This window comes from Rhamphochromis longiceps, linkage group LG20 (genome assembly GCF_057381845.1).
Source record: "Rhamphochromis longiceps isolate RC_006_pf linkage group LG20, R_longiceps_female_GT1.1, whole genome shotgun sequence".
Taxonomy (NCBI): domain Eukaryota; kingdom Metazoa; phylum Chordata; class Actinopteri; order Cichliformes; family Cichlidae; genus Rhamphochromis; species Rhamphochromis longiceps.
In genome coordinates, this window is record NC_140576.1 from 31,953,945 (window position 1) to 31,978,830 (window position 24,886).

Here is a 24,886-nt window from a genome sequence, read left to right on the forward strand (position 1 = left end):
GTTTATGGTGCGATGGCAAAACAGAACATCTGCAGGATTTCATTATGGTAGACATGATTTTAGCACCAATTCAGGGGTCACACTACAGTTAAATCCATCTTTAGCCTTAGTCACACAAGCCTAGAGACTGATATGTGACAAAGAACTTGCTGCACCAAAATTTTCCTTGTAATTGCTTTGGTCATTTGCTACTGGCTACTGGAAGGCGATGGCTTGTCTTCCAACACTCAACATTTATTCTTCAACCTGCAGCAAGCACACCTCAAAAGATGTAACTTTTACTTTGAAGACAAACTGTCTAAGTTTCTGTTTTCCATCACACTTTTTAAAATTTTTACTACGGCTTGGCGAGTGTTTGGAGTCAGCATCTTGCAAACTATTGGCAACCATGGTTACCTGCTAGCAACCAAAGGGCAATCACATGGAGGTTTTTGGTGCGGCATCACATACCTCTTTGCAACCAATTTCGCACTGGCAAGCAACATCTTGAAAAATAGTTGCTAGCAGTTGCCTGGGGCAAAAAGTTTGACAGTGACTGCCAGTGGCTGTGGCTGTCTGTATGACTCAATCTTCAAATCTACCCCTATAATAGTACAGTATTTGTTTCTCATTATTTATAACAATGATTAAAAGTGGCTGTATTTTATGCTCAGAGGAAAAACTGGTATTCACAACAATCAACAACCAGACAAAAGTCCGAAAAGAACAAAATCATTTTATAGTTCGATACCAAGGTCAGGGTCTGATGTGTGTCTGATATTTTGTAACTCCCTATTTCTCCCACTTAAAAGTAAACTATCTATCCAGGCCCCTCCATAATATTGTGTTCCTTGTGTATGAGAACATACCATCGTAGGTGCCACTCTCCAGCAGCAGTCCACTTTCTTCCAGTTCACGAAACTCCGCCACACTGATAAAATTGTAGTCCACTCCCGGAACCTCCCCTTCTCGAGGCTGCCGAGTAGTACCTGCCAACAATGAGAAAGTTTAATACAGTAGGAACTCCAAACAAGTGGAATGTGCCATTCATCGCCAGGGTGGGAGTGGGGGTTGGAAGTGACACTCAATCCAACATGCCCACAGGGATGTGATTCAAGTCCAAATACAATGCTCAGGGGAGAATCTGTGTCTGCATCATGAATAGTCAACAAAGCTGGGACAGCAAAGCGATGAATTCATTATTCAAATATGAAGCAGAGGGAAAAAAATGTCCTCCACAGAGCAACACAGCTGTCACAATACAGAAGAAGTACAAGTGATGACAATGAACAAGATTTTTAATTACATACTTTGACGCTGATTGTGTAGAACAGCACCACTTTAAGCACGATAAATGAGAAAAATTAGAAAGCTCTCTGTTGACCTTACACATATTTTTTTAAATAATAACACCATCTGCATGTCTGCTCTGTGTGGAAATTAGTTCTCCGAAATTAATAATAACTAATCCAATGTACATCCTGGTGCTGTACACTTCTGACATGCCAGCCTACGGCTACCTAAATAAACTGTTTGTTTATGCAACGCATTTTATGGGACCTCATTATCAACAAACCACAAACTGATATTGTGAATAGATTCAAATGAATATAACGCACTGTCACCTCAAAGCCCTTTCTGTTGATTTATTAGCCACAATAGTTGTTTCCTGCACTAAAAAAAAAGAATAAAAAAACAAAAAACAACAACAACAAGCAAATCACGCATACTTGCAGTGTATTTCCAAATGTCAATGGTTATGATCGGTGGCAGTTGCTTTGCCTAAAACAATAATCGAGAAAGAAGAATTCCCTTTTTTCCCCAAATGCATCCTTGGTTCTCCTTCTCCTTCGTTTTACAGTCCTTTACCCCCTGAAACAGGCAACCTTAAAGCACTTTCAATTCCAGCAAAGAGCCATTAAGTAGTACCATGCTGCAACTGTGATTTAAAAAGTGTCACATTTTCCCTTGTTGATGGTCTCATTGGCAAGACACTGAAAACTTACTGTTATGAAAATAATTTAATGCTCCTTAACACGCCAGCTGCTCTTACCATCATCTTAGATGTAATCAGGCCTTTTGAAATACCTCAGCTAAACCGCTCTGCTATCTGACTGCACTGCAGGCACGAGGGATTTTAACTCAGAGCTTAATAGGAACCCATCCCCATTCTTCATTTTCTTTCTGTGTCAACATCCATCCCGACTGCAGTGTGAGCCATCGCATCTGAAACTGCTTAGTTTCTTGCAAAGGCAATCTTTTATTCTGTCAAACAGAGCAATCAGATGAGACCAATAAAAATCACAAGAAGAAGATATATGAGCTCATTTTTGGAAGAAGGAATAGGGAAATGTATTATGTAGCTATTTATTGTTAATTCAGCTACCTTACCAACAAACTCCAAGACACTGGATCGGTTTTCCTGTTATACAATCATGTAAATGTATTCATATGAAGTTGGTGCAACATGACTGCAAAAGGTAGCAGAAACCTCCCAAAATAACACAAAATAAAGGAGAAAACAATAACATTACAGTTTTAAAACATGAAAGAGATAGCAAAAATAAAACTGTATGTGTAGTTTGTTATTCAGTGGTTAGACAGTGGAAAGAGACTGCTAGGACTGCTGAAACTGCCACCTGAAAAAAAGAGCACTGGGAGAAGGAGCCTTGAAGAGAGCACCAGAAGAAATTTGCTGCCAATTCTCACCGGAAAATACAAGCCTGTTTTAACTTTTAGTTTATGTGTTTGATTTTTTTAAGAGATGAAACAACTGTATGAAAACAATACAGGAGCAAAACAGAAGAAAAACAAAAAGTAAATGTAGTTGATACAGTAGGTCTGTGGAGGTTATTCTGACTTCACATCAAAATCCAGCTCTCCAGTGTTAGATATGAACTGTGTTTCATGGATTTTCTTAGTCGTGAACTGTATTTTGCAGGTTGAACACCCACTCAGTGGAGCACCAGAAGAAACAACAAGCATTTGCCCACAAGATGCTAATTGCAGCAAAACAAAAAAGAATGAGTAAAGAAGCACGTGGATTGCCATTTGTAAACTGACAGATGCTTGATCGCATAGTGCCAACTTCAAACTTTTAGTCAGACTGTGTGAGTTTGACTGTAATATACGATAAACACACAATAAATCAGAACGCTAACATGAAGGGACATGGAAATATGAGTGTTGGTTACAGTTGCTGGCTCAATAGCTGCAGTGAAGACACAATAAACACTCGAAAGTGGGCATTTAGCTTGTCCATTTTGGCACACATCATCCACAGTTGTCTGAGACTTACAGTAAGTAGAAAACAGTAAGTGAAGAGTTCAGTGCAACAGCTATGCTTAGTTTTTTTTTTTGTTTTTAAACTTCTCAAAATAGAAATTGCAATTGACTGAAAACCTGAGGCACTTTATTTTTACCTTTGCACCATCCTTCCTTGGTGTTTTATCGTGAAGCGAGACTAGTGGGCCTGAGTGCTGTGCTGCAATGGATATTAATACCCAGGGAAGGAGAGAGCGATAGTAGACGGTAGAGTTGGGTGTTGGAATTTAGTGAAGCTTTAAGGATTTTTGGGTGACCTAGACCCCTGGTACTGGCTTGAGCCCCAGTTTGTGGGAGGCAAGAGTGACACTTAATGAAGCTTCTCTGTGTGCAGCAGAAAAGCAAAGTCATACTTCTGTCACTCCGAAATGCTATTTGGAGTGCTGTAATGAGCGCATGGCATCATGCTGTAATGGCTATTTAGGCTGCTCACAGGGTCACTTTGGCTGAGTGCACTGTGATAAGCCACTGGCACAGGCCTGAATGAGCAAACTGGACAGCGGACATATGCTGAGCTACTGAAGCCAAACCGCAGTGTTGATACGCGTGGTTCACAGTTTCTATTATCTTCCACAATAACTCACTAAAGTAGACCCAAATGTGCACAAGCAGGTACAACTACAACACTGGCTTTTCAGCTGTGATAATCATTGTGATAATGTGAGAAAATGTAACATTTGCATTTTATTTGAGATAGAAAAGACTGAGATGTTATTTATCACACTGTAATTAGGAGAGGAGGTCTAATGATTAAACTTTAAACTACTGTGAAACTTCCACGACAGCAAGCATGATTATTCGGTAAGACACAAATAAATATGCATCTCAAATTAATCAGTGATACTTCTACACAGCAATATTCCTTAAATGCACCTCCAACTGTCTTTTGAATAATGTCCCCCACAAGCAAAATGTCAGAAGTGAAAGCTTTCCAAATGCTAACTGTGAGTTGCACAAGTAATAAATGCTGTCTCAGTGATAAATGGCAAAAACATTGTTGTTTATGTTTTGTTTTGTTTTTTTTAACTCAGCTGCGCATCCCAGAGAACTGCAGCTGCTCGTTCATTTACGCCTGTTGCCCTTGTTGTCCATTTTTAAATCACTCGGGTATTAACACAGAATATTCCAAAAGAAGCAGTGGAGCAAACTCAAACTGAGGGGGAAAAAAAAAAATCAGAGGGTGGAAAGTAAATAGGGAAGAAAATGTAGAATTACTCTTTCCTGAATTTAAATCGAACACAACCAAGGTCTGACAACAATCAGAAACTGACAAACATCTCTCTTAATTAAATATTTCATATACACGAGGGCAAAACTCCATTATTAAACATAAAAACACTGAAAGTTTTTCACCCTTTTTTATTCCACAAGCACTGAAGTCTATATTTATACATTTTACCTATGTAGACATCCATATAAAAGCCTATTCAGGTTTTCATAGGACTGTGTGCTTTTACAAATTTTGGTAAGATCAAGAAGTGAAAATCTGCAGTTTATAATACTGAAGTGTAAGTAGAAGAAATTAACAGAAAACAAGTTAAAGGGGTTTATTTGAATTAAAGAATAGGGAGGGCCTGGAGGAAAATGCATAACAGGTAGTGCTACAGATGGGAAGAGACTACGCTCCATCTGGAGAGGTGAGAGGGCAACAAGAAGACCCAGACAGAGAGAGAAGACTGAAGGGCCCAAGGCTGAGGAAGCTACTCACAGGGAATGGTACGCAGGTACAGGTTGTCCCTAATCACCTGCTGGAGCTTATGGTCCAGGGAGCCCTTCTGAAACTGCAGACTGAGGTAGTGACGCAAATCAGTATTCAACACTTTACCTGGAGGGAAAGAAAAGAAAAGTTTGAGTTATGAATTCACACTGGACGGCCTCCAAACTACACACATTTTAAAAACACCATTTTGATTATTTACATTTAAAGACAATTAAAAAAGATAATCAGAAATTTTATTTTATAACCAACAATATTGGAAAGCTCTAATCAATAACCCTTGCTACAGTGCCCAAATCAAAAACACCACATGTTGGGACAGTAAATATTTACATCTGATACTATGTGATTAGTAGCACATAGTAGCATGCAAGTCTATGAAAGTTTTACGCTTCCAATAATGATCACTGTCATGTTTCATGCTATCATGCTAACGTAAAGAATAAGCCTTAAAGAAATAAAAATAGATTTTTTTTTTTTTTACCCAAGCTTTAGTTAAAAACTTTATTTTTGAAACGTGCTCGAGAATAATACACAGGTTACAGATACACTTGCAATAAACTGTGCAAAAGATGGACCTAGCTTCCAGATCACAAACAATAAGCCAATTTTATCTGATGGCCACCAGATGGCGATAGCACAGGTGCTATGTTTTAAAAAAGGAGGATTGGCCTTGGTATGCTCATTACATAACGGCTTGTGACCAATTAGCTGCCAGCCAAAGCACTTCACAGTCAGACACACCCCTCCTTGTCAAAAACGGGTTTTTGTTGTTTGTTTGTTAAATCAAGATCTCAAGGCTTTAACGCTGAACATCAGAAACCAATGGATGATGTCACTGTAGCTATGCCCACCTTTATCATCGATGAGTTAGACCCTTGAGATACATTTTTCCCCACCACTGTAGGTTCAGTCAATCAATGTAACCCATCAGACATACATATTTATGTAATTCAAGACCTGCTAAGGAACACTTTTTTTTTTTATTGTGTCCTCATTTGGAAAACCTTCTTTTTCACACAACTGTAAGTAAATGTACATAGTATGATCTCTATCCAATCCCGATCGGAATGAAACCTATTAGTCACATGATTAAATATTTATTAAGCTCTATCGTTAAAAATCCAGACGCATGGCAAAAGGCAAGAGCATAACATTAGCACTATTATTTCCTAGTAGGAACAGCAGTTTAATCCAAGTGTGGGGAGTGATCTGATTAAACATTAATTGGACAATTTTGTAGTAATAATTCAGATGCACTCACGACAAAAACAACCAAACAAAAAAAAACAAAACAGGAACAGAACATTAGGATGGCTGTTTTTTAGAAGCAAAAGAAAAGGAAGGAAAGTCTGAGAAAGAGAGTGCAGGAAGAAGATTTACAGTTCTTCTTAGAGTGATGGAATATCATAGAGATGAAGAGAGAAGAAAGAAACCAAGAGCAAAATCCTTTGTGCTTCTTTGCTACAGTTAGACTCTTCCACTGTGTGGTCTCAAGCTGTGTGTGGAGCATAAGTTTCTTTCTGAAGAAGGGACACGCAGGATGTGCTTTGAATACGTCTTCACTACCACTGCGGGCATCAAAGCTCATTATCTCCACCACTGCTTAGCAGGGGGTACACAATTAACCTGACGCTGCTGACTAAGGGAGTGGGCACAAGGATGTGATATCTACATCAATTGTCATGCCATTTGTTTGGCTTTGGGGTTTTTTCTTCTTCTCAAAAAACACTTTGACTTTGATCAGAATCAAGTCTTGTATTATGCATCTGTCCCTTTTTCTTTGCCCAAAATGCAGAAACGCAAGGCCAAGATGTGCCAATGTCTGCCAGAGTCTCTGACAGAAGTGGTGAAATCCAGCAGATGTCTTATCCAAATCAGGAAATGTTGACAAATCAAACACAAGTCATGCAGAAAATGACAGACTCCAAATGAGATCGACATTAAACTACTGTGGGGAGCTTAAGTCAGTCACGTCTTCCAGCAGAATATGTAAATATGTAATTTTACAAATTGTAAGAGCGATTCTCTTGTTGGCTCATCTGCTCATAAATATTTTGAAATAGTACTCTGCATCATTATTTTAATTAACAACTAAAAACTTTTTTTTGCATTCAAATGTATTCACTAATTTACAAAATACACACACATACGCATACAGACACATGTAGAAAATAAAATGTAGAAAAAAAAATCCAACTCTCATAATAGCAAAGAGAAATATTCCCATAGTGAAAGTAATGATTTTTTTGTGGCGCATCCTACACATCCCACACTCTGTAAGAGCTTTTCCTATTCAAGAAAAACTTGAACAATATTTTTATGACATTTTCATTCGGAAGTGTTAAAGGACAGCCGAGGCAGCTGGGGAATAAGACAAAATAAAAACCCACCTAATTCCAAAATATTGTAAATTAAATTCATTGTTATTCATTCCCTAAGGGGATAAAACAAGTAATGCTAGGACTGCAGATCAGCAGGATAATGTTGTCTTAAAAAGTGGTGGTGAGAATATTTTTTAATAAAATGTTTTGAATTTCTTGTTTACTGGATGCTCAACACAACTCAGTACTGTGGCACTGTGCTCTGCAGGAAGGCACAGGCAGGTTTTTGGAATTTTTGGGGCTTCCAGTCATCCTTCATGTACCTGCTAATTTGCTTAAGCTGAAACGGTACCGTAATTGCAGCATGTCAGTGGTACAAGTAAGTGCTAAGGCATGGAGAAGCATGGCTATCTATTATGTAACTCTATAGACTTTTTATTGGCACAATGAATGTAAGGAATTTAGGTCAATGAAACAAAAGCTGCCTGGCTTTGAATACACAACAAAACCCCACAAAAGCCACAAGCCTGCGGTCCATGTTCCCAGAAGCTATGAGAAATGAAAAACCCCAAATTCTAATAAACATAAAGAAAATACATCCCATCCCTCCCACTGGGTCAAGCTTGTGTAGATGGGAGTGATTACCCCTCCGCCAGGGCTTTTATCAAGCTTGGGAAACCCACCCCAAATCTATTTTCACACAAGGCCTTGGAAGATCAACTGGTTTCAGTGTGGACAACAGAGGGTACTAACCGATACCACAGAATTCCCGCAACTATGTGTAGATACAACGCAGGGTCAACAAAAATCAATCTCTTTTTCTCTCTCGTACTTACACACAAACACATGCAAATTACCTCCACTGCCCAAAGCAAACTCCTACTCAAGAGCCTCTAACAGGGTAGCCTTTGTGGCCCGCCTGTCAGCTTGCGTTAGCCTGCCACATCATATCTCCAGAGACAGAAAGAGAATGAGAGAAAGGGGGAGTGCAGCGACTCTCAGCTTCCTGCTAGGTTACAAGGCAGCACATCACTGGCCTGCCAGGGTAGTAGTACGAGGCCTGTGGGACACAATGGAAGCCTTTGTGCCTTGTCATCCGGCTATTAGGCACTCTCACACAGGGGGAGTGTAGGGGAGCAGCTGGGGAAAAGGGGAACTGCAGTTCAAGGATGGAGAATTATTAAAAACAAAGGGAGTGAAGGCGGACAAGGTGCACGAAGTGGGTGACGTTTGCACGGAGGATTAATGATGATGCATGGGAACACACATGGAAATCTACCATGCTTGTCTCATTTTCCCTTTTAATCATTGTTCAACCACTCCATGCATGCCTGTGCCGCCCTTTCTGTGGAGATTCATCAGCCCTGGCAGATCCCCACGGGGCTCTTCACACCTATGTTTGAGATCACTTTCTGAATTGCTATCAGGCCTCCCTGCATCTCTCCTTTTTCTCTATTCCACTGCTAGCCACTTAACCTTTTATTTGCTCTAATAACAATCCTCTGCTTTCAATGGATGTCTGCATCTACCTGTCGCTATAGTGCCTCTTCACCTGTCTTCTGCCGCAAGGATAAAGGCAAATACAAGCCAAGCCTTCTTTTTGTATTTAGCTGCCATTAGTTTTCAGGTCACATATTGAGGAGCAGGAGGACAGGCTTAGCAGATGGGTACACAACTTTCCTGCTTTAAAGTGCACAATGAAATGCTAAAGCAGAACAAATCCTTTGTAATGTACTTTTATTTAGAAATATGAGGTGCTTCGGATTTTTTTTTAAACATAATTACAACAAAACAGAATAAAATCAAATGCCTAGAAGCATGCTAGCAGCACTGAGACTGTTTCTACATAATCCTTCATCACAATGCTAACACAATTTAGCAGGTATAATGCTGACTATGTTCAATTTCTTAGAAAAACTGTGTTAAAATGTACCAAATCACACAACCAGAAAAGCACAGTTGAGGATGACAGTAATGGGTTTTTTAAGCATTTCGTCTTGAAAGAAATAACACCATCAACTGAAATTTCATCTGGGGTAAAGTGTCTCACGACAATCCATCCAACAGTTTAAGACATGCCATTGAAAAAAAGATATAGGCTAATAATTTCATGTGCTGCCTATCGATTATCACTTTGATAGGCTTCATCTTCTAGTGACCAAAGTGGAACCAAGTCTAATAGTTTACGTAGTATTTTAATCATCAGCAGAGCAATAGATTAGCTGTTAATCTGTTGTTCAGACTGATATAATCATGAGAAAGAAGTTAGGTTGACTCAAAAAAAAAAAAACTCTCTTCAACTACAGAAACAAATAAGCTTCCAAACTTTCTACCGAGCACTCAGGTAAAACTATCCATCTTTGTTTGTCTTCTGCTAAAACCCTGCAGCTCGACTTGGCACACCAGCATGCTCTCGGTTCACCGGGGCCAAAACAATACACTTGCAATACAGATATTTACCCAGGCATCCAGTAAACAGGCAGTTAAATTACAATATGCTTGCATAGACACAATGCTCTTCCAAAATGAGAGAGGAAGCAATGAAGAGATGTCACCAGCAGGGGTGTCAGTGGGCGTCTAATGAGGCAATTCTCTGACAGTAGTGCAGCTCCAGAAATGGTGAGAAAGCCCCTACCATCTGCTAATTACCACCTTGTTAGGTTCATTTGGCAACTTGGGACAATAGAATGTCCTGCCTCATTCTGTATGACAGGCAGACAGAGGAATCACCAGATTTTTGGAAACACGGTTAGGGCTGAACGATTATGGAAAATAATCTAATTGCGATTTTTTGCCCCAATATTGCGATTGCGATGCGATATGCGATTATTTTTTAAGGTCTTTGTCTTCTGTATTATTAAACAAAGACAAGCAATACATCATATAGTATGGCCAATACTATATTACATTAATTTTAAACTGTTCTTTCCTGGAAGACAGACCTCTGTTATGATGACATGAGGTGATGCATGAATTGATGACTGACATTTTTATTTAACTTCTTCAATCACAACAGTATATTTGAACATACACAATAGTTTATTTTTAGCTTACAAACATCTGAGCATAAAGTGCTGACAAGGAACCCTGGTGTAAACATTAAAATGAAAGTCAGTACAATGTGCAGATTGCAGAAATATACATAAAAAAAATCAGTGGCTTTACCACACTCAGTTTTTCGACATCTGTGAACTACTAGACAGTCATTCAATTAAAAAATAATATTAAATAAATAAAACTAATAAATAAAAAATACACACATCTTACTGATCTCTGCAGTCAGTAACATTACACATAAAGTGCAAACATAATAGCAATTGTATAAACACACACACAAACACGCCTTTAAAATTTAAAGGCGTGAAATTGGACGGTCTAGTTCTGATTAGCGTCACCGCTGTCTCGGTGGAGTTTAATAAACTCGGCCGTCTGCTTCTTGCTATCTAAAATATAACCAGACACTGGCGTAAATTCTCGACTGTCTCATACTTCTGTTTAATAAGTTTTCTGTTTGACGTTTAGTCAGCTGTGTGAAAACCAAGGAGGAACCCACCCGGGGGATTAATAAAGTTTTATTTTATCTAATCTAATAACTTTAATCTCAGCCAAACCGATTTACTCACGAACAAACAAAACACTGAAAAAAGCCCAACAATAACATTTTTAGGTTGTCTAAGTGACTTATATATTACGTTTAACCCGAGCAGCGAAACTCCGCGGTGATCTGAAAATGATGTGCCGGGAGTTGTGCCGTTCTCGGCCGCATCAGTAACCCTCGAGCTCCCGGCTAGCTGTCGAGCTGGTGGGTAGCAGACGCCTCTGAAAACGTCGAAGCACTTTTGCAAATATGGGATATCTTGATAAACCGAGCAGATATTTGATGTTTACACAACTACTTTCTCGCCTGAAAATATGTTAAAAGTTTATTTTGTGACCCAGAAAGATTAGTATGAGTAATTTTAAAACTTAGTAGCGGCCGCCATTGCTGGAAACTGGAGTTTGGCTGGGCCGCGCTATGAATTCTGGGATATGGTAGTAATTTGGACAGCCTTCGGCGCGTCGCTGTGACGTAATCGGTCTACAAATGCGGCCTCAGGAGGATGCAGCCCATGAATTTGGACATGTCCAGAGTATAATCGCAGCCTTTGCGGTTAGAAAATTGCACTTGATCATGTCGCGATATTATCGCAAATGCGATATATCGTTCAGCCCTAAACACGGTTGTCTATATTTATACTAAAAAGGTAGAGGAAAATGAAATAAACACTTACGGCTCATTTTGGTTTCCCTTTAGAGAGCAACAGGCATACAGACATGGTGGGTTTTACACCAGTGGGCTCATCTTTCAGTGTCATGTCTGCCCAATCAATGTGACATGAATAAAACCAGCATTTCTCCTTAAACACCCTTCTTTGAAGTTGGAGAGGTGTGGATTGTTTCTTGTTTTAGAACAAATCTTTCGCTCGTGTGGCCACTGTTTAAGCTGAGAGCTGTACTTTAATTGGCTAGAAAAGGGAGTCTGTGTGAAGTCAATTAGTGCTGCAAAGCTCAAGTGATTAATTGTGGATGGAGGAACACTTTGGGATGAAAAATGTTAGATGAAGGAAATCAATGTCCCCAGTAGCCCTTCTCCCTTCAGGTTAGATAGATCTCTCTTGAAATCCAATTAGTGGCACCATATCTTAACATAAGGTCAGACTGCACAGTGTGGGTGTTTTGGCTGTAAAGTAACTAATGGCCAGGTCAGAGACTTTTTTTAGACAAGATACATGTTTCAGTATTTCACCTTTTAAAATCAAGACTTTACAGAATGTTGAATGACAGGATTTATCGGCGATAAGTATCAAATTCCTATTGATAAGAGAATTGGAGGAAATGAGGTGCTGGAGAAGGGACTCTTCATGATATTATGTGAGCTTGGTGTGCCACAAGGACAGCATCATTATCCCTGCACCCTTGGCAGAAGTATGCAATGAACTCTTTTAGCAGGTAATTGAAAGGAATGGTCATGCTACAGATTGAATGCGGACTTAATGTTATAGGTTTATTATAGTCAGTGTAATAATCATCAGTGCACTTGGCAGTAGACACAGATGGTCTCCCAAAGCACTCGGCATTCAGAAATATATTCTTGGATTCGGGTGGCTTACTTGCAATTGTTGGCTGACTGTACTAAATATCCATTACTTACATGTTTGAGATGAAACTGGCTTAGTGCAGTCTTGGCTCATTTAACAGTCTACACCTATTATATTGATACATAGAGCATGTGTGCATGCCATATCAAAACTTCAGTGGAGCCAGTCAGTCTGTGTAGTACGGTGTGATGAATTCTTGCCAAATGAGGTGACTTCACATTAATTCAAAGTACCCTGTCCTCCCCAGTCAATAGTTAACCACATGCAATAAAAGTAACAAGCATTTGTTTTCCAGGCAGTAAGAAGTGACCTTGAAATTGTCCTTTCACACATACACACACACCTATCTATAGATCTATATCTATCAATCTCTATCTCTCTATAGATTTACACACATATACATACACGTATACATACATGTATACAAAGCTACAGGCAAGCCTTTTTGGTTGCCTTTTGATTCTTAGCTGAGGCAGGGAGGCTAAGAACAGTCACAGTCACCTGACAGTCATCAGAAGCAGGTCTTCTCTTCTCTCCTGTCCTATCCCCTTTCTGTGATATGGAGCAGACTGACAGATTGTGGCATTAAACTTTCCTTCACCCAGTATTTATCTCCAGCCACTTCTCTCAGAAAATGATTTCTTGGCCCTGCAGTCTGTCAGATCCACTGCAACTCAGTTGACACACCCACCTCTACTACCTATATGTGCATCAGCTATTGGAGGTCATCCATACCAAAATCCAGGAACAAACAGCTGTCCTGTATCCTATTAGAGATGCATTTGCTGCTGAACCAATATAACTTTTGATTACAGGTTATATTAGTTTGGTCCACACAGAAATAGCTATTGTTATATCACCTAATCCTACCTATGATTGGTGTTTCATGGTTTTACTGACAGCTTATTTTGAAGTTATCCAGTGATATATGTTGCCATGTTCTTCAGCTCAGACTTTTGTACAGATAATCATGGTTCCCAGAGGATGTATCCTAATCACTTTTAAGATTTTTCCAAACACCTATGGCAGAAAGCCATGAAATTTGTTTCAGATATTTGTGATTCCCACAGGATGTTTTTGGTGTAACCATGACTTTTTAACACAGTGGCAATATTATATAAAAACACATATTTTCCTTAACCCTTTAAAACAAACGTAGGTCCCCAGCAGCCTTAGCTTTACTTCCTGTTCTGGGCTAATTAGTAAATGCTACAATTCTTCCATTGTGCAACACATAATGTACTAGTACTAGAACCAGTGGATTCTCAAAACCCAGTTCAACACCAAAATAAATTATTTATCCCATGAACTTAAACCTTATTTATGTATTTATTGAAGAATTCATGTTTAAGAAGTTAAAAAAGTTAAATCACCAGCACAGTGATTGCAGATCATTTATTTAAAATGCTAATCTTATATTTTGTTTACAGAACAGATACTGAAATGTTAGAGTCGCTGCCGTGTAACCTACTAACATTACTGCAGATAACGTAAATTTCAGAATAACATAAGAAGGATATGGTTGAATGTTGAACTGTGAATTCATTTACTTTTAATTCTATGAGCAGATTTGGATGTTGATATTTTGGGTGCTTTGCTAAACTGGGAGAATTTCTTCCCTTTGGCTGAAAAGCACACCTTGAGTGAATAAATTATCACCTGCCTCGGGCTGCCTTTATGAGTCAGGTGAGTGACAGCATTATTGTGGCAGCTGCAGTTAATTGTCATCTTCCTCATACACTACAGTTTTTGCAGTGTCTGTGGGTGTCATTCTTCTTCAGCAAGTAATGACAAACTAGGATGTGCTGCCCCCCTCAGTTCCTGAAGAACTGCATACACTGCCTACAGTACCTAATGGTACAGAAGAAAGAAATTGGTACCATTGTGTTTTCAGAATTTTAGTATCAAAAAGGAGAGTAAGTATCAGTTTGGGATACCTAAGGTACTTTAAGGCTAATCAGTAGATGTCACTTAAATTGCAATGTTAAAAGGTACAGCTTTTGTAAGTATGTCTGTGAAGGTTCTCAGTCATCCAGGTCATCATAGTCTAAGGAGCTTGGAAAGGAAAGGACTTTAAGTTTCTTGAAGACGTTTCACCTCTCATCCGAGAAGCTTCTTCATTTCTAAGAGCAATTGGTGGAGAGTCCCAGATTTGAAGCCCCATGGGAGTGTTCCCAAGAGGGTCACGGATCCCCTATTGATCCTCTACCTAATCACACTTGAAGGCGAGCCAAGGTGTGAAAACAGGTGTGGGTCACAATCAGCCAAGGTTTCAGGTGAACCCATTGTGAAGCCTAGCCCCACCCTATCATGTGATTTACTGAAGTCAAAGGGCCCTGGATGTGAGCGGGCATCAAGGGATCTCAAAACTGGATTATAGATGGCAGACAGTTGGCATCTTAAACTTAAAGAAGCCCAGACGCTTTACTTTCCAAGCTTCTGTAAGTGCACTTTTTACTTCAGGTTGGCTGCTTTTTATCACTCTGTAGAGTGAATCTTACACCAAGTTCAGTGTATGGCCAAAAGCCTATGGAACACACTGTAAGGACCTCCTTTCACAAAGATTCAGAGAAAAAGCAGGGAAGAAAAGTCAACAACGGCAAACTTTTAACAAGCTGTAGAGACCTCCATCGTCCACTACAGCAGAGGACTCAAGCGTGCTTTTCCAAAATTACTACCAGGCAAGAGAAACAATGCATGGAAAAAGGAAGAGAAGAACAGGTTTTTAAACAAGGTGTCCTTTAGAAACTTGTTTGTTTTGATAGTTTTCATCTTCATTTCTACACAGCACTTTTACTCTGAATGCACAGCTCCAAAATTCTTACAGTGAGTCAAGTCCTCGTTGAGGCACTCAAATAAGATAAAAATTCTAGATAAAAATACAATGCACAACAGTTATGGAATGAAGGTGTGTGTGTGTGTGTGTGTGTGTGTGTGTGTTAAAAAGAGAGCCTTCAAACACATTTCTTCCTCGACCCATTATTCATCTTGCTGATCTACTATGTGGAGGCCAGAAAAGAAGTAGCTCCCTTCTGCACGCTACATCATCAAAAAGCCTTCTGCTGTTTGCTATCTTTGCGGTTTGAAACCTCCGTCTGTCTATCCACACACAGACACACGCATACGCCTATTATAGGCCCACACAACCCACAGACAAACAAAAGCGCTCCCTCGCACTACACGTGAGCATGCATGTGCGCACATGCACTCTAACAAATAATAGCTTCCAAAGGGGTTTAATGAGAAACAAGAGATCAAAGACCAGAACAATCTTTCTCGCCCCATCTCTGGGATAGTCATCGCTACATCTCGCCGCATGGAGAGGGAGACAAAGGGTTTCATTGTCATCAGTGGATCAGAGAGAAATGAAGAAGCGACAAGAGGAGAGATCGGTCAGCTTCCTATTGAAAAATGGGAATGAGAGGGACCAGATGGAAGGATTCTCATACAGATCTAGGTGGTCAAAACAACAACAACAACAACAACAACAACAACAAGAGTGGTGGATGTTGCAAATACATGTGATTTGCACCCTAACAATTATCAAGCTCCACCAACCACAGACATTTACGATTACAGGAGGAACTGGCGTACCAAAAAAATCCACGACAGGTAAAGGACAATGCACAAGATTTCCTAAAGTTGTAAAACACGTGCAATCTGTTTCTGCTTCAGAATGCACCAAAGCGGCAAAAGTAGCATCTGCAGCTCTACGGATTATAGTTCTACAGAGCAAGTAAAATGATGCGCTCTTAGCCTCAATAACTTGGGCTGTCACTGACAATATGCTCCCTGATGCATCAGGGAGAACCCCAGGGAAACAAAAAGTCTCTCCGGCTTTTCTCCCTTTCTCTCTGACACACACACACACTGATTTTGATTTTCATCAAAGAAAAAAAAATTCGACAAGTACTCTAAACATGTGGCAATGAAATGTATCAGACGCCTAACATTTTGTGTGATCGTGAGAATGTGGTACAAGAATTATTTACAAGGGATGTGTCATGACAGAGGAATTTGCCAAGTTCCTAAACTCTGGACATTTGGCGATGCGTGATTTCGTATGTTTGCATACAGTGTGTATGTGCGTGGGTGTGTGTGCGTGCGTAACGTTTGCCTAAAATGCCCTGGGTAGTCAGCAGTGATGTTTCGCATGTCTGCTAATAATATGCACAGCCAAGCAGAAGGTGTTTTGTATTGGAAAGCACCGCCCGAGGAGCAGCAGTTGCTGATTTGATGTGTGCATCTTGTTGCTTGGCTGACCCAGATGCTGTCTCGAGTCTCGACTCACATCTTCAAATGGCATGTTGCTGACACGGACACACACACCAGAGCTGTATCTGCATACATTAGTGCTGAATCAATTACATTTATTAGTCAGTAAGTAATTACTCAATAATTATGAAAGCTATTTAAAAAGGGAGAGTACCAAGAACTAGGTGGTCTTTTATAATGGAAAGATGCATTTTATTTTTTATGCTTCATGAAATTTTGACCTCTTCTGAAGTCTGTAGACTTTTATTAACATTGAGTAAGCAATTATGAAGCCTCAGAGCCGATTCTGCATAATGAGTACTTATGATTTAGTTATTTTAAATATTTTGATGTGCCTTTGTCTGCTCTTGAGAAGGATTTTTAATGAAGAATAACAACTCATAAGAGTATTTGCTACTTAGCAAGCAATTTAGTCACGACTAAAGCAAAACCAGTCGATAGTGGCCCTTAGCTGGCTGATCAGTGCATCCCAAGTAAACTTCCTCAATTGAGGCAATCATGTGACATGCCGTAAAGCTTCAAAACAACAATTAAAAATAACTTTTGGTCTGGTCATAAGTGATTATAACCACATGTTTTACTTAGACACATGAAAATGCAGACTCAGTTTACTGTAACCTCTTCATGTACATCACTATGTCCTTGACTGCACCTTCACTCTTCTTCATCAGCATGTGCTGTCATGAGTAGCTATGGCTAAAAAGCAATTCCAGGTCCGGGGAATGATGTATCCACTATTTCTGGCAGACAATCACAACCTGATCCTTGTCGTCCATCTCCAGGAGGCTATGCTGGGAGGGTGTGCATGAAGAGAAACCACTCTCCTACATTACTGTCATTTATCATGTGTAGCAGCCTGGCTGCAGAACAGGACACTCACCTATCACTGAAATGAGTCAGCAAGTTGAACTTCAGTAATCTTAGCCCACCGCTCATCTTCCGTCACTCATACGTGCGTTTGAGGTGTGCATACGATGTGTGTGTGGAGGATAATTAGAATGATGGTGCAAGGTTGTTGTTTTTTTATAGCTCATATATACAAGTGTAGGTGTAACTTAAGTGTAGTCATGCCTACAAACATCGCTTGGCCACTAGATACAGATAATTCATAGACTAAATGTTTGTAACTCTTTGAAGACACACGAGGGGCTGCTCAATAAACCTGGTGTATGCCCTGGGAGGAGAGGGCAGCCACATCAGTCACACAAAGCAGATGAAAAGGTTATAGCAGCCAGATGCCAGCGAGCAGATATGAAGAGAATCAGAGAGGCAAAACCTCCCTACAGCTGCTGAATGTCAACTAAATATTTATCTCATGCCATTCTTGAGGCCGTCTCTGATTTGTATTCTTTCACTTCCACATAGCAGACATTGATTATGTTTAATAAATAATTCCTCCACATGACCGACAGACTGATGGATTAGGCATGATGGACGTGGTAGGGTGGGGCGAACTAGAGCATATCAAAATCAACATCTGTGTCCACAATGTTGTCACACAACCGACAGAAGTAGAGGTTGGCTGAGTCTGCCAACACTGTCTCTATAAACACTGCAAAGTATGTGGGGAGATCACAGTGTAAGAGGTGGGATCAAAAGGTTCTGAGACTGTTCCTGTTGTGCACCAGTAGAGCACGGCGTGATCATACACATGCAAAAATAACTGCTCTGGGATAGAACCATGAATGACCTCATTAACATCTGGATCTGCGTTTCACAGGTTTTTGTGACCAATTTCAGATGCTCGTTTGTCTATAAAGGTCTATATAAACAGGCCTGGGATGACCTTCATGTTAACGGCCAAACAATTGTGTGCACAGTTAGTCTTCAAGACAGATGAAGAGAAATAAGGCTAGAAGCCTGACCATCATTTGAGATTTAAAAGGTTACCCACCATAAATTTGTGGGTCCAATAGCCAAAAGAAAAAAAAGAGTCATAATGTAATCTTATGTAATGTTATAAACGTTTGGCGTGACAGACCTGAACTGTAATACATGCCATTATATAAACTTCTACATATACCAACTTTATAGGCTCACCACCCTTTTCCTAGACACTGGTTTAGCTCCAGGCAACTTGCATGTGCACACTGTATGGATATGTGTGTCTATGCATCTGTAGGTAAGTGTCAGACAGAGGGAACGCACATGAACAAATTCTCTGAAAATATGTATTCAAAGCGCTCCCTATAGGGCGCTTTGCAGTGGGACAGAAAGAGGCTAAGACCATATACCGAAAAGAAAACATACGTGTTTGTCAGATCCACCACCAAATATCACAAGCAGAGCCCTGAGCCACTTTACTAGAATCTTGAAGGTGCTTTCTGTCAGGCAAACAGTGCATGCGGAGAGCATGGCAATAATGACACCCAGCCTGAGTGAATGAGTCATGATGTTGTGTAGCTCAGGGACTGATCCAGTCAGAACTGATTTAATGGAGGCGAGTCATCTCCCAGTTGATACATACAGTTGGTCTCTGTTATTAATATTATGTCACAGAGATAGCTTGCCAGAACATTCCAGTGGGGGGAGGTGGGAATTTGTTAGATGATTCTTTCCATGTGAGTTTTCCAGCTAACACACAGCTTTGTTCTCAGTTGTACCAGTTTGCAGTAACACACAAACTAAGGCTAGATCATCCCTCTGAGAGCTAAACCTTACAAAGTACGGCGTGATTTCAATAATGACCTATGGGGTGAAGGGTGAGTCAAAAATCTAACTGATACAGCGGGCCAACATGGACCACACACCCCCTGTGTTATTTCAGCTAAATGTTAAATGCTGGAGGACACGACGACCCCAACCACAACACACCAACACACTCCCACTGACTCTCAATCATAATTATCTGGCTTATTTTTTTCACAGACGATCTTCTGAAGCATCCGACCGAAGATGTGCAACGCGAACATTACACATGGTTAACCTAAGGTCAAGAATGTGGAAGGGAGGAGTTTAGGACGAACACAGTCATGGTGACGGTTAAAAAATGTTTATGTTTGCAGGTCCATATGTAAAAGGTATACTCCTGTGTCCATCTTCAATGCGCCCTTGCACAGCCTGAGTTGGAAATGTGCTGTGATGAATTTGGAGACAAGCATTCCTTGCTTCTTTTGTGCTCTCCTCACACACTCCTCAATGTTTCTTTTGACAGCTGAAAGCTTCGCCATCTCTTACCGTGGAGAAGCATGTCTTACGCTGAAACAAAACAACTCTGCTCTTGTGTTTCAAGTGCTATGAAAAACAAGTTTGGTGCTGGCAGCACTGAAGGGGCAAAGAGAGAGAGAAACCGTGTGACGGTGCAGAGTGAAGGCAGGAAATCCACTTTAGTGTGGATACCACCAGCCTTACTTTTCTTTACCTTTGATTTTTTCCAGTCTTCAGTCTTTGAGCCCAGAGCACAGGGGAGCTTAAGTTAGGGAACTTATTTCTTAACTAAGGGATTTCGTCTTAAGAGCTCTCTAAGTGGAAAATAGCAGTTATTATCCATCTGCTCGAAAAACAAAAAGCACAAAAGATGATTTTTGGTAATTAAATCTTTAAAAACCATCTCTGAGAGAAAAAAATAAGACCACACGCTGCAGCATATTGTTTGTCACATCTCTTATTTAACATTTTACTCTAACTTTTTGGTTTCCATTTAAAGACAAACACTTAACAATGTAACACTGGAGAAGTGAAATGCAGCTTAAAGGTGGAGTGTCACTCATTTCATGGGTGGGTGGAGGGCGGAGGAGTAGATGCAATACCGCCATTTTTGTTTGTGAGCTCTTCACATGTAACAGAACAGCCGATTACGGACAACAATCCCAGACTGAGAGAAATCCATTAGGCATAATAACTAAAACAGGAAGCGCCTTTATTGGAGCACGCATCCCAGAGAGTGAGGAGAATGAGGATAGAACCATTTCTGAAGACAATGATAAATTTAATTAGCAGCATGATACAACTGGAGGGAGATTCATACCCCTCTGTATGGTAATCCGCTTTCCCTGAGAATATTTCTGAACAGGATTATAAACGGAGGAACAAGCAAAGAGTTGGCAGCAGGATGAGGACCAGGCTCTGTGGCAGGACATCGTTCAGTTGATGCTGGGTTTTCCATTAGAGGGCAACTCACAAGAGGCTACTGCCAGCTGTCTGGGATAGTAGATTAAGTGAATCATTATGAAGCCCTATAGGAAGCCAGCACTCATGTCAGATTTGAGGAATCCAAATGGGACAACAAAAATGATTTAAATTGCGTATCCTCAGCAAACAGTCTGTAAAACCTGACCACTCTCATATGGTGCAAACATTCTATTTACATACTTTTATACACATATAAATATATTAGCTCTTCACCTCAGGGGTTCACGTTGCTTTCAGTGTGACTGACAAGTTTGCCAGGAAGCAAAGGTGCGCGGTCTATTAGGGCCGATGAAGAGACAGCATGCTTTTGCAGCACAAACCATAATTTTCAATTATAATAGTGGATTAATGGCAATCAGCACACCCAGGTGGTGTCTGTGATTAGCTAATCTACAGAAGCATGCATAATGACATCTGTTCCACTCCAAACCTCATGCTAGCTTGTTGTGGTTAACATTCTGTAGCAAGCAAGGGATTGGGAGGAAGAGGAGGAGGGGAGGTGGATTTATTTCTGAGAAAAAAATAATTATTAGAAAAGTTCCCTAAATTTTAAGACACCAAAGGTAAGGCTAAAAGTCTATAACTTCACTAGGACCCACCCCCCTTTTCCCCCCCCAATCAATATACATAGGAGGGAGAACACAGAGGTCAATTACAAGCTAAATTGGCTCTGTTGGAATAGACTACATCACACAATATTTTGGCCTTCTCTGACCCAGAAGTCCCACTTGGGAAACGCCTGCATGTGTGCAAAAATCAAACTTTGTCACTTCAAAGACATTCTGCCACTTAATCAAGGCACCACTAAGCCAGCCCAATTATGTATTTTTTTTTCCTCTTTTCAAACAATTTCACTCATAAATGGACAGACAAAGTTAAACGCTCACAGCCAATCTTCTTAATAGGGAGGGAGGAAAAGCTGAAACCAGGCGCTAATTCAGAGGAATAAATACACTGTCAATTAGCCAGCAGAGGCGGTGAAGGAAACACCATTACAGAGCAGTTCTCATCACGCAGCCCTGCTCAGACTGAAGCATCACTCATTGTTGTGTTAACGACTTTTAACTAATTGTCTCTAGTTCTCAGGGCTGCTTTGACTTTGTTCACCATCTTTAGATCAAATGCAATGAAACAGTCCCATACGTGCACTGACAGTGCAATTAACCCACTATGAATTTTACAAGGCTTGAAGCTCTCTTCAATTTATGGTTCACTTCACTTATTATGGAAAGGCTTTTGACCCCTTGACTTCTCCTATTCTAGAGTACAGCATGAGAGTGTGGACTGTCTCATTCATAAAATGACATAACTGAAAATTAAGCATACTTCAGCTCCGGTTTCTTCAAACGCAGTAATTATATAGACTTCATTTAGCAGGTGTCAGGATTCAAAGCCTTTAGGACTACTGTTTTATTTAGTCTTAATTAGTAAGATTTAATTGGTTTTAGGGAAAACAACAAATAAATAACACAGCAGCGACAATAAAAGGGTTAAATTAAGCAACTAAAAACCTAGAAAAAAAATGTCTGTGATGTGATAAAGCTGTATGTAAAGATGTTATTCAATACATGGAAAGCCAGGAGAAGAATCTGGAAACAGGAGAGGCAAAACTGTTAACAAGGCCAGATGTTAATGTAGCTGATTTGTCCAAGACAAAAAGCTGGAAGGGAAAGGAAAGCATATCTGTCAGTCACCAGCCAAGATATGGATGAAATACTGCTAATCTCACTGAAAGATCTTAAGACAGAGACATCACAGACTGCTCCTAGAGAAAATATGGCTAACTGGATTTTCATATTACTCCTAACACATGGGTTTTACAGTTTGGACAAAAGCCAAATTAAGTGGGGAAGCACTCTACTCTCCTAGTGCTAACGATGGAAATACAGAGGGAGATTAATGAGTTCCCTTGTTGCAAGGCTATCCCATTTTAGAGAGCTAGAAGTGCTCTCTTAAAGAGGGGCACAAAAAAAAGCTAGAACTACGCAGACAGACCAGCCGCTCTGTAAGCTGAACTGTAACATTAACATGCCCATAATGTTATTACAACCCCGTAATAAGCTAATGCATATTTATAACATTAATTCATCCATCCATTCAACTGATTTGGGCTTGTGCTTATCCCAAGAGCAAGAGAAGGGGTACCACCTGGACAGGTTGCCGGTTCATCACATTTATGCTTTCATTCACACCTTAGAATCACCACCTGACCCAGAGGAAACCCGAATACTCAGACAAAAACCATGCACGTACAGGGAGAATAAACCTCACACAAAAAGGTTGGTCTCGCCAGCTGGTCTGCAGACTGAAACCAAAGACCTCCTGACAGTCTGTCACCATCAGATGACAGTAATACTCACTGTTCCATCTGTGTACAACATATTGTCACATATTGTATTGCTATCAAAATATAAATTATCCTCATACTAGAATGTTGTATAGAAAATAAACTTTTGAAGAGGAATAAATAAAACTTATACTTCAGACTGAAAGTCAAGAAAACCTATCAAAGCAAGGCCCCAGAGCTATAAGACACACACTGACATGAAGTTGTCTTATTGATAAGTTGGATTGCAGTTTCCTTTTATGATCCCTGGGTCAAATAAAAAACTGCAAAGAAAAGGATCCCTCAGACTGATAAAGCACAGAGGAGATAAAAAGATTGCTTTAAAAGGAAAAACAGACACAGGTTGTAAACACTAACAACTGAGGGAGCAGCATTGCTATTCTCTAAATGTTGTTTGTCTGGGGCCATGCCAGGAGATGAAACAGCCAGTGATTGATGCCACTTATATTTGTCCTCGCCTCCTGCCCCTGGCACAGTCACACTGAGAATGTTTTCAAATAAACATAGGCTCAGATTTATGATATTGGGGCAGTGTTATTAAAAATGACAAAAGTGGTTTCAAGTTTTTGCATGAAAGAAATCGACACAGTAAGACAAGAAAGAAAATGGATCTATTTAATTCAGCAAGTCGGTATTAAGTCCAGCTTGCTTTAGGATGAGAATAATAATAAAGAAGAAAAAATAAAATAAAATAAAAAACACATATTGAATATTTACACGTTCAGTGCTATGATATCATTATCTGTAAAATCCTGCCTACCAACACTGCATAGATTCATCAAAACCCACATGGCATTTAGCTGTTTGGCATGCTATCTGCCTTCAAGCTCCATATAAATATTGGATGCTGTGCACAGAGCAAGAGATTCAGTATACTGCAAAGCTGTCTGATAGAGCAAAGACAAAGGAAAAAAAAAAAAGAAAGGAGCAAATCAAAATACAGATGTCAGAGCTGGCTGTCCATTTAATTGAGAAAAAGTAAGTCCTCAGTCACTTGTAAGAAACAGCCTTCAAGTACATCAGAGTTACGACGTCAGATTCGTGCCAGATTGGTTTTCAGTGGTTTCATTACCAGGCGTAATTCAGGTCTCACAGCTGTTTGTGAGACGAAAGAAAGTAAAGCAATCAGTAGAGAGAAAAGTATCAATCATACTGATACCTTCTGGGGATTTCAGTCCTGGAACTGTGTGGGTATACTGCACAGGTTGTTTTGTCAAGAAGTAAAAGCGTTGTCACACACAGTTCTTCATTCAGCTGGGAATATATTGTTCTGCTGTTGTGGGACGGGCCTTCATTTTTAATTCTATCCTGAACAGGGAGTGTATGTTCAAAAATAAGAATAACATTTGTTTTAAGGTGAATAAATTTTGTGTTTTCCTAAATCCCCAGTGCAAACACATTTCTGGAATACGACTCAATCAGCAACAATGACAGACTGTAGCTTTGGCAGTTTGACGTAGGCAGAATTATAAGATTCATATGTGGAATTACGCCTACTTTCAAATCAAATCAAATCACTTTTATTGTCACATCACATGTGCAGGTACACTGGTACAGTACATGTGGGTGAAATTCTTGTGTGCGAGCTTCACAAGCAACAGAGACTAATAAATATATGTACAATATATAATAGTATATGCATTACTGGATG

At 39.9% G+C, this 24,886-nt stretch overlaps 1 protein-coding gene across 2 annotated transcripts in view; it reads right to left on the reverse strand.

Moving 5' to 3' along the window:
• The window catches only part of magi3a (membrane associated guanylate kinase, WW and PDZ domain containing 3a), a 107,353-nt gene that overhangs the window by 34,496 nt on the left and 47,971 nt on the right, over nt 1–24,886 (reverse strand). For both annotated transcript variants that reach the window (XM_085395037.1, XM_085395039.1), the window contains exons 2-3: nt 5,012–5,128; nt 849–968 (exon numbers count right to left, since the gene is read on the reverse strand). In XM_085395037.1, the coding sequence (XP_085251163.1) occupies nt 849–968; nt 5,012–5,128 (237 nt within the window). The remainder of the gene's footprint in view (nt 1–848; nt 969–5,011; nt 5,129–24,886) is intronic.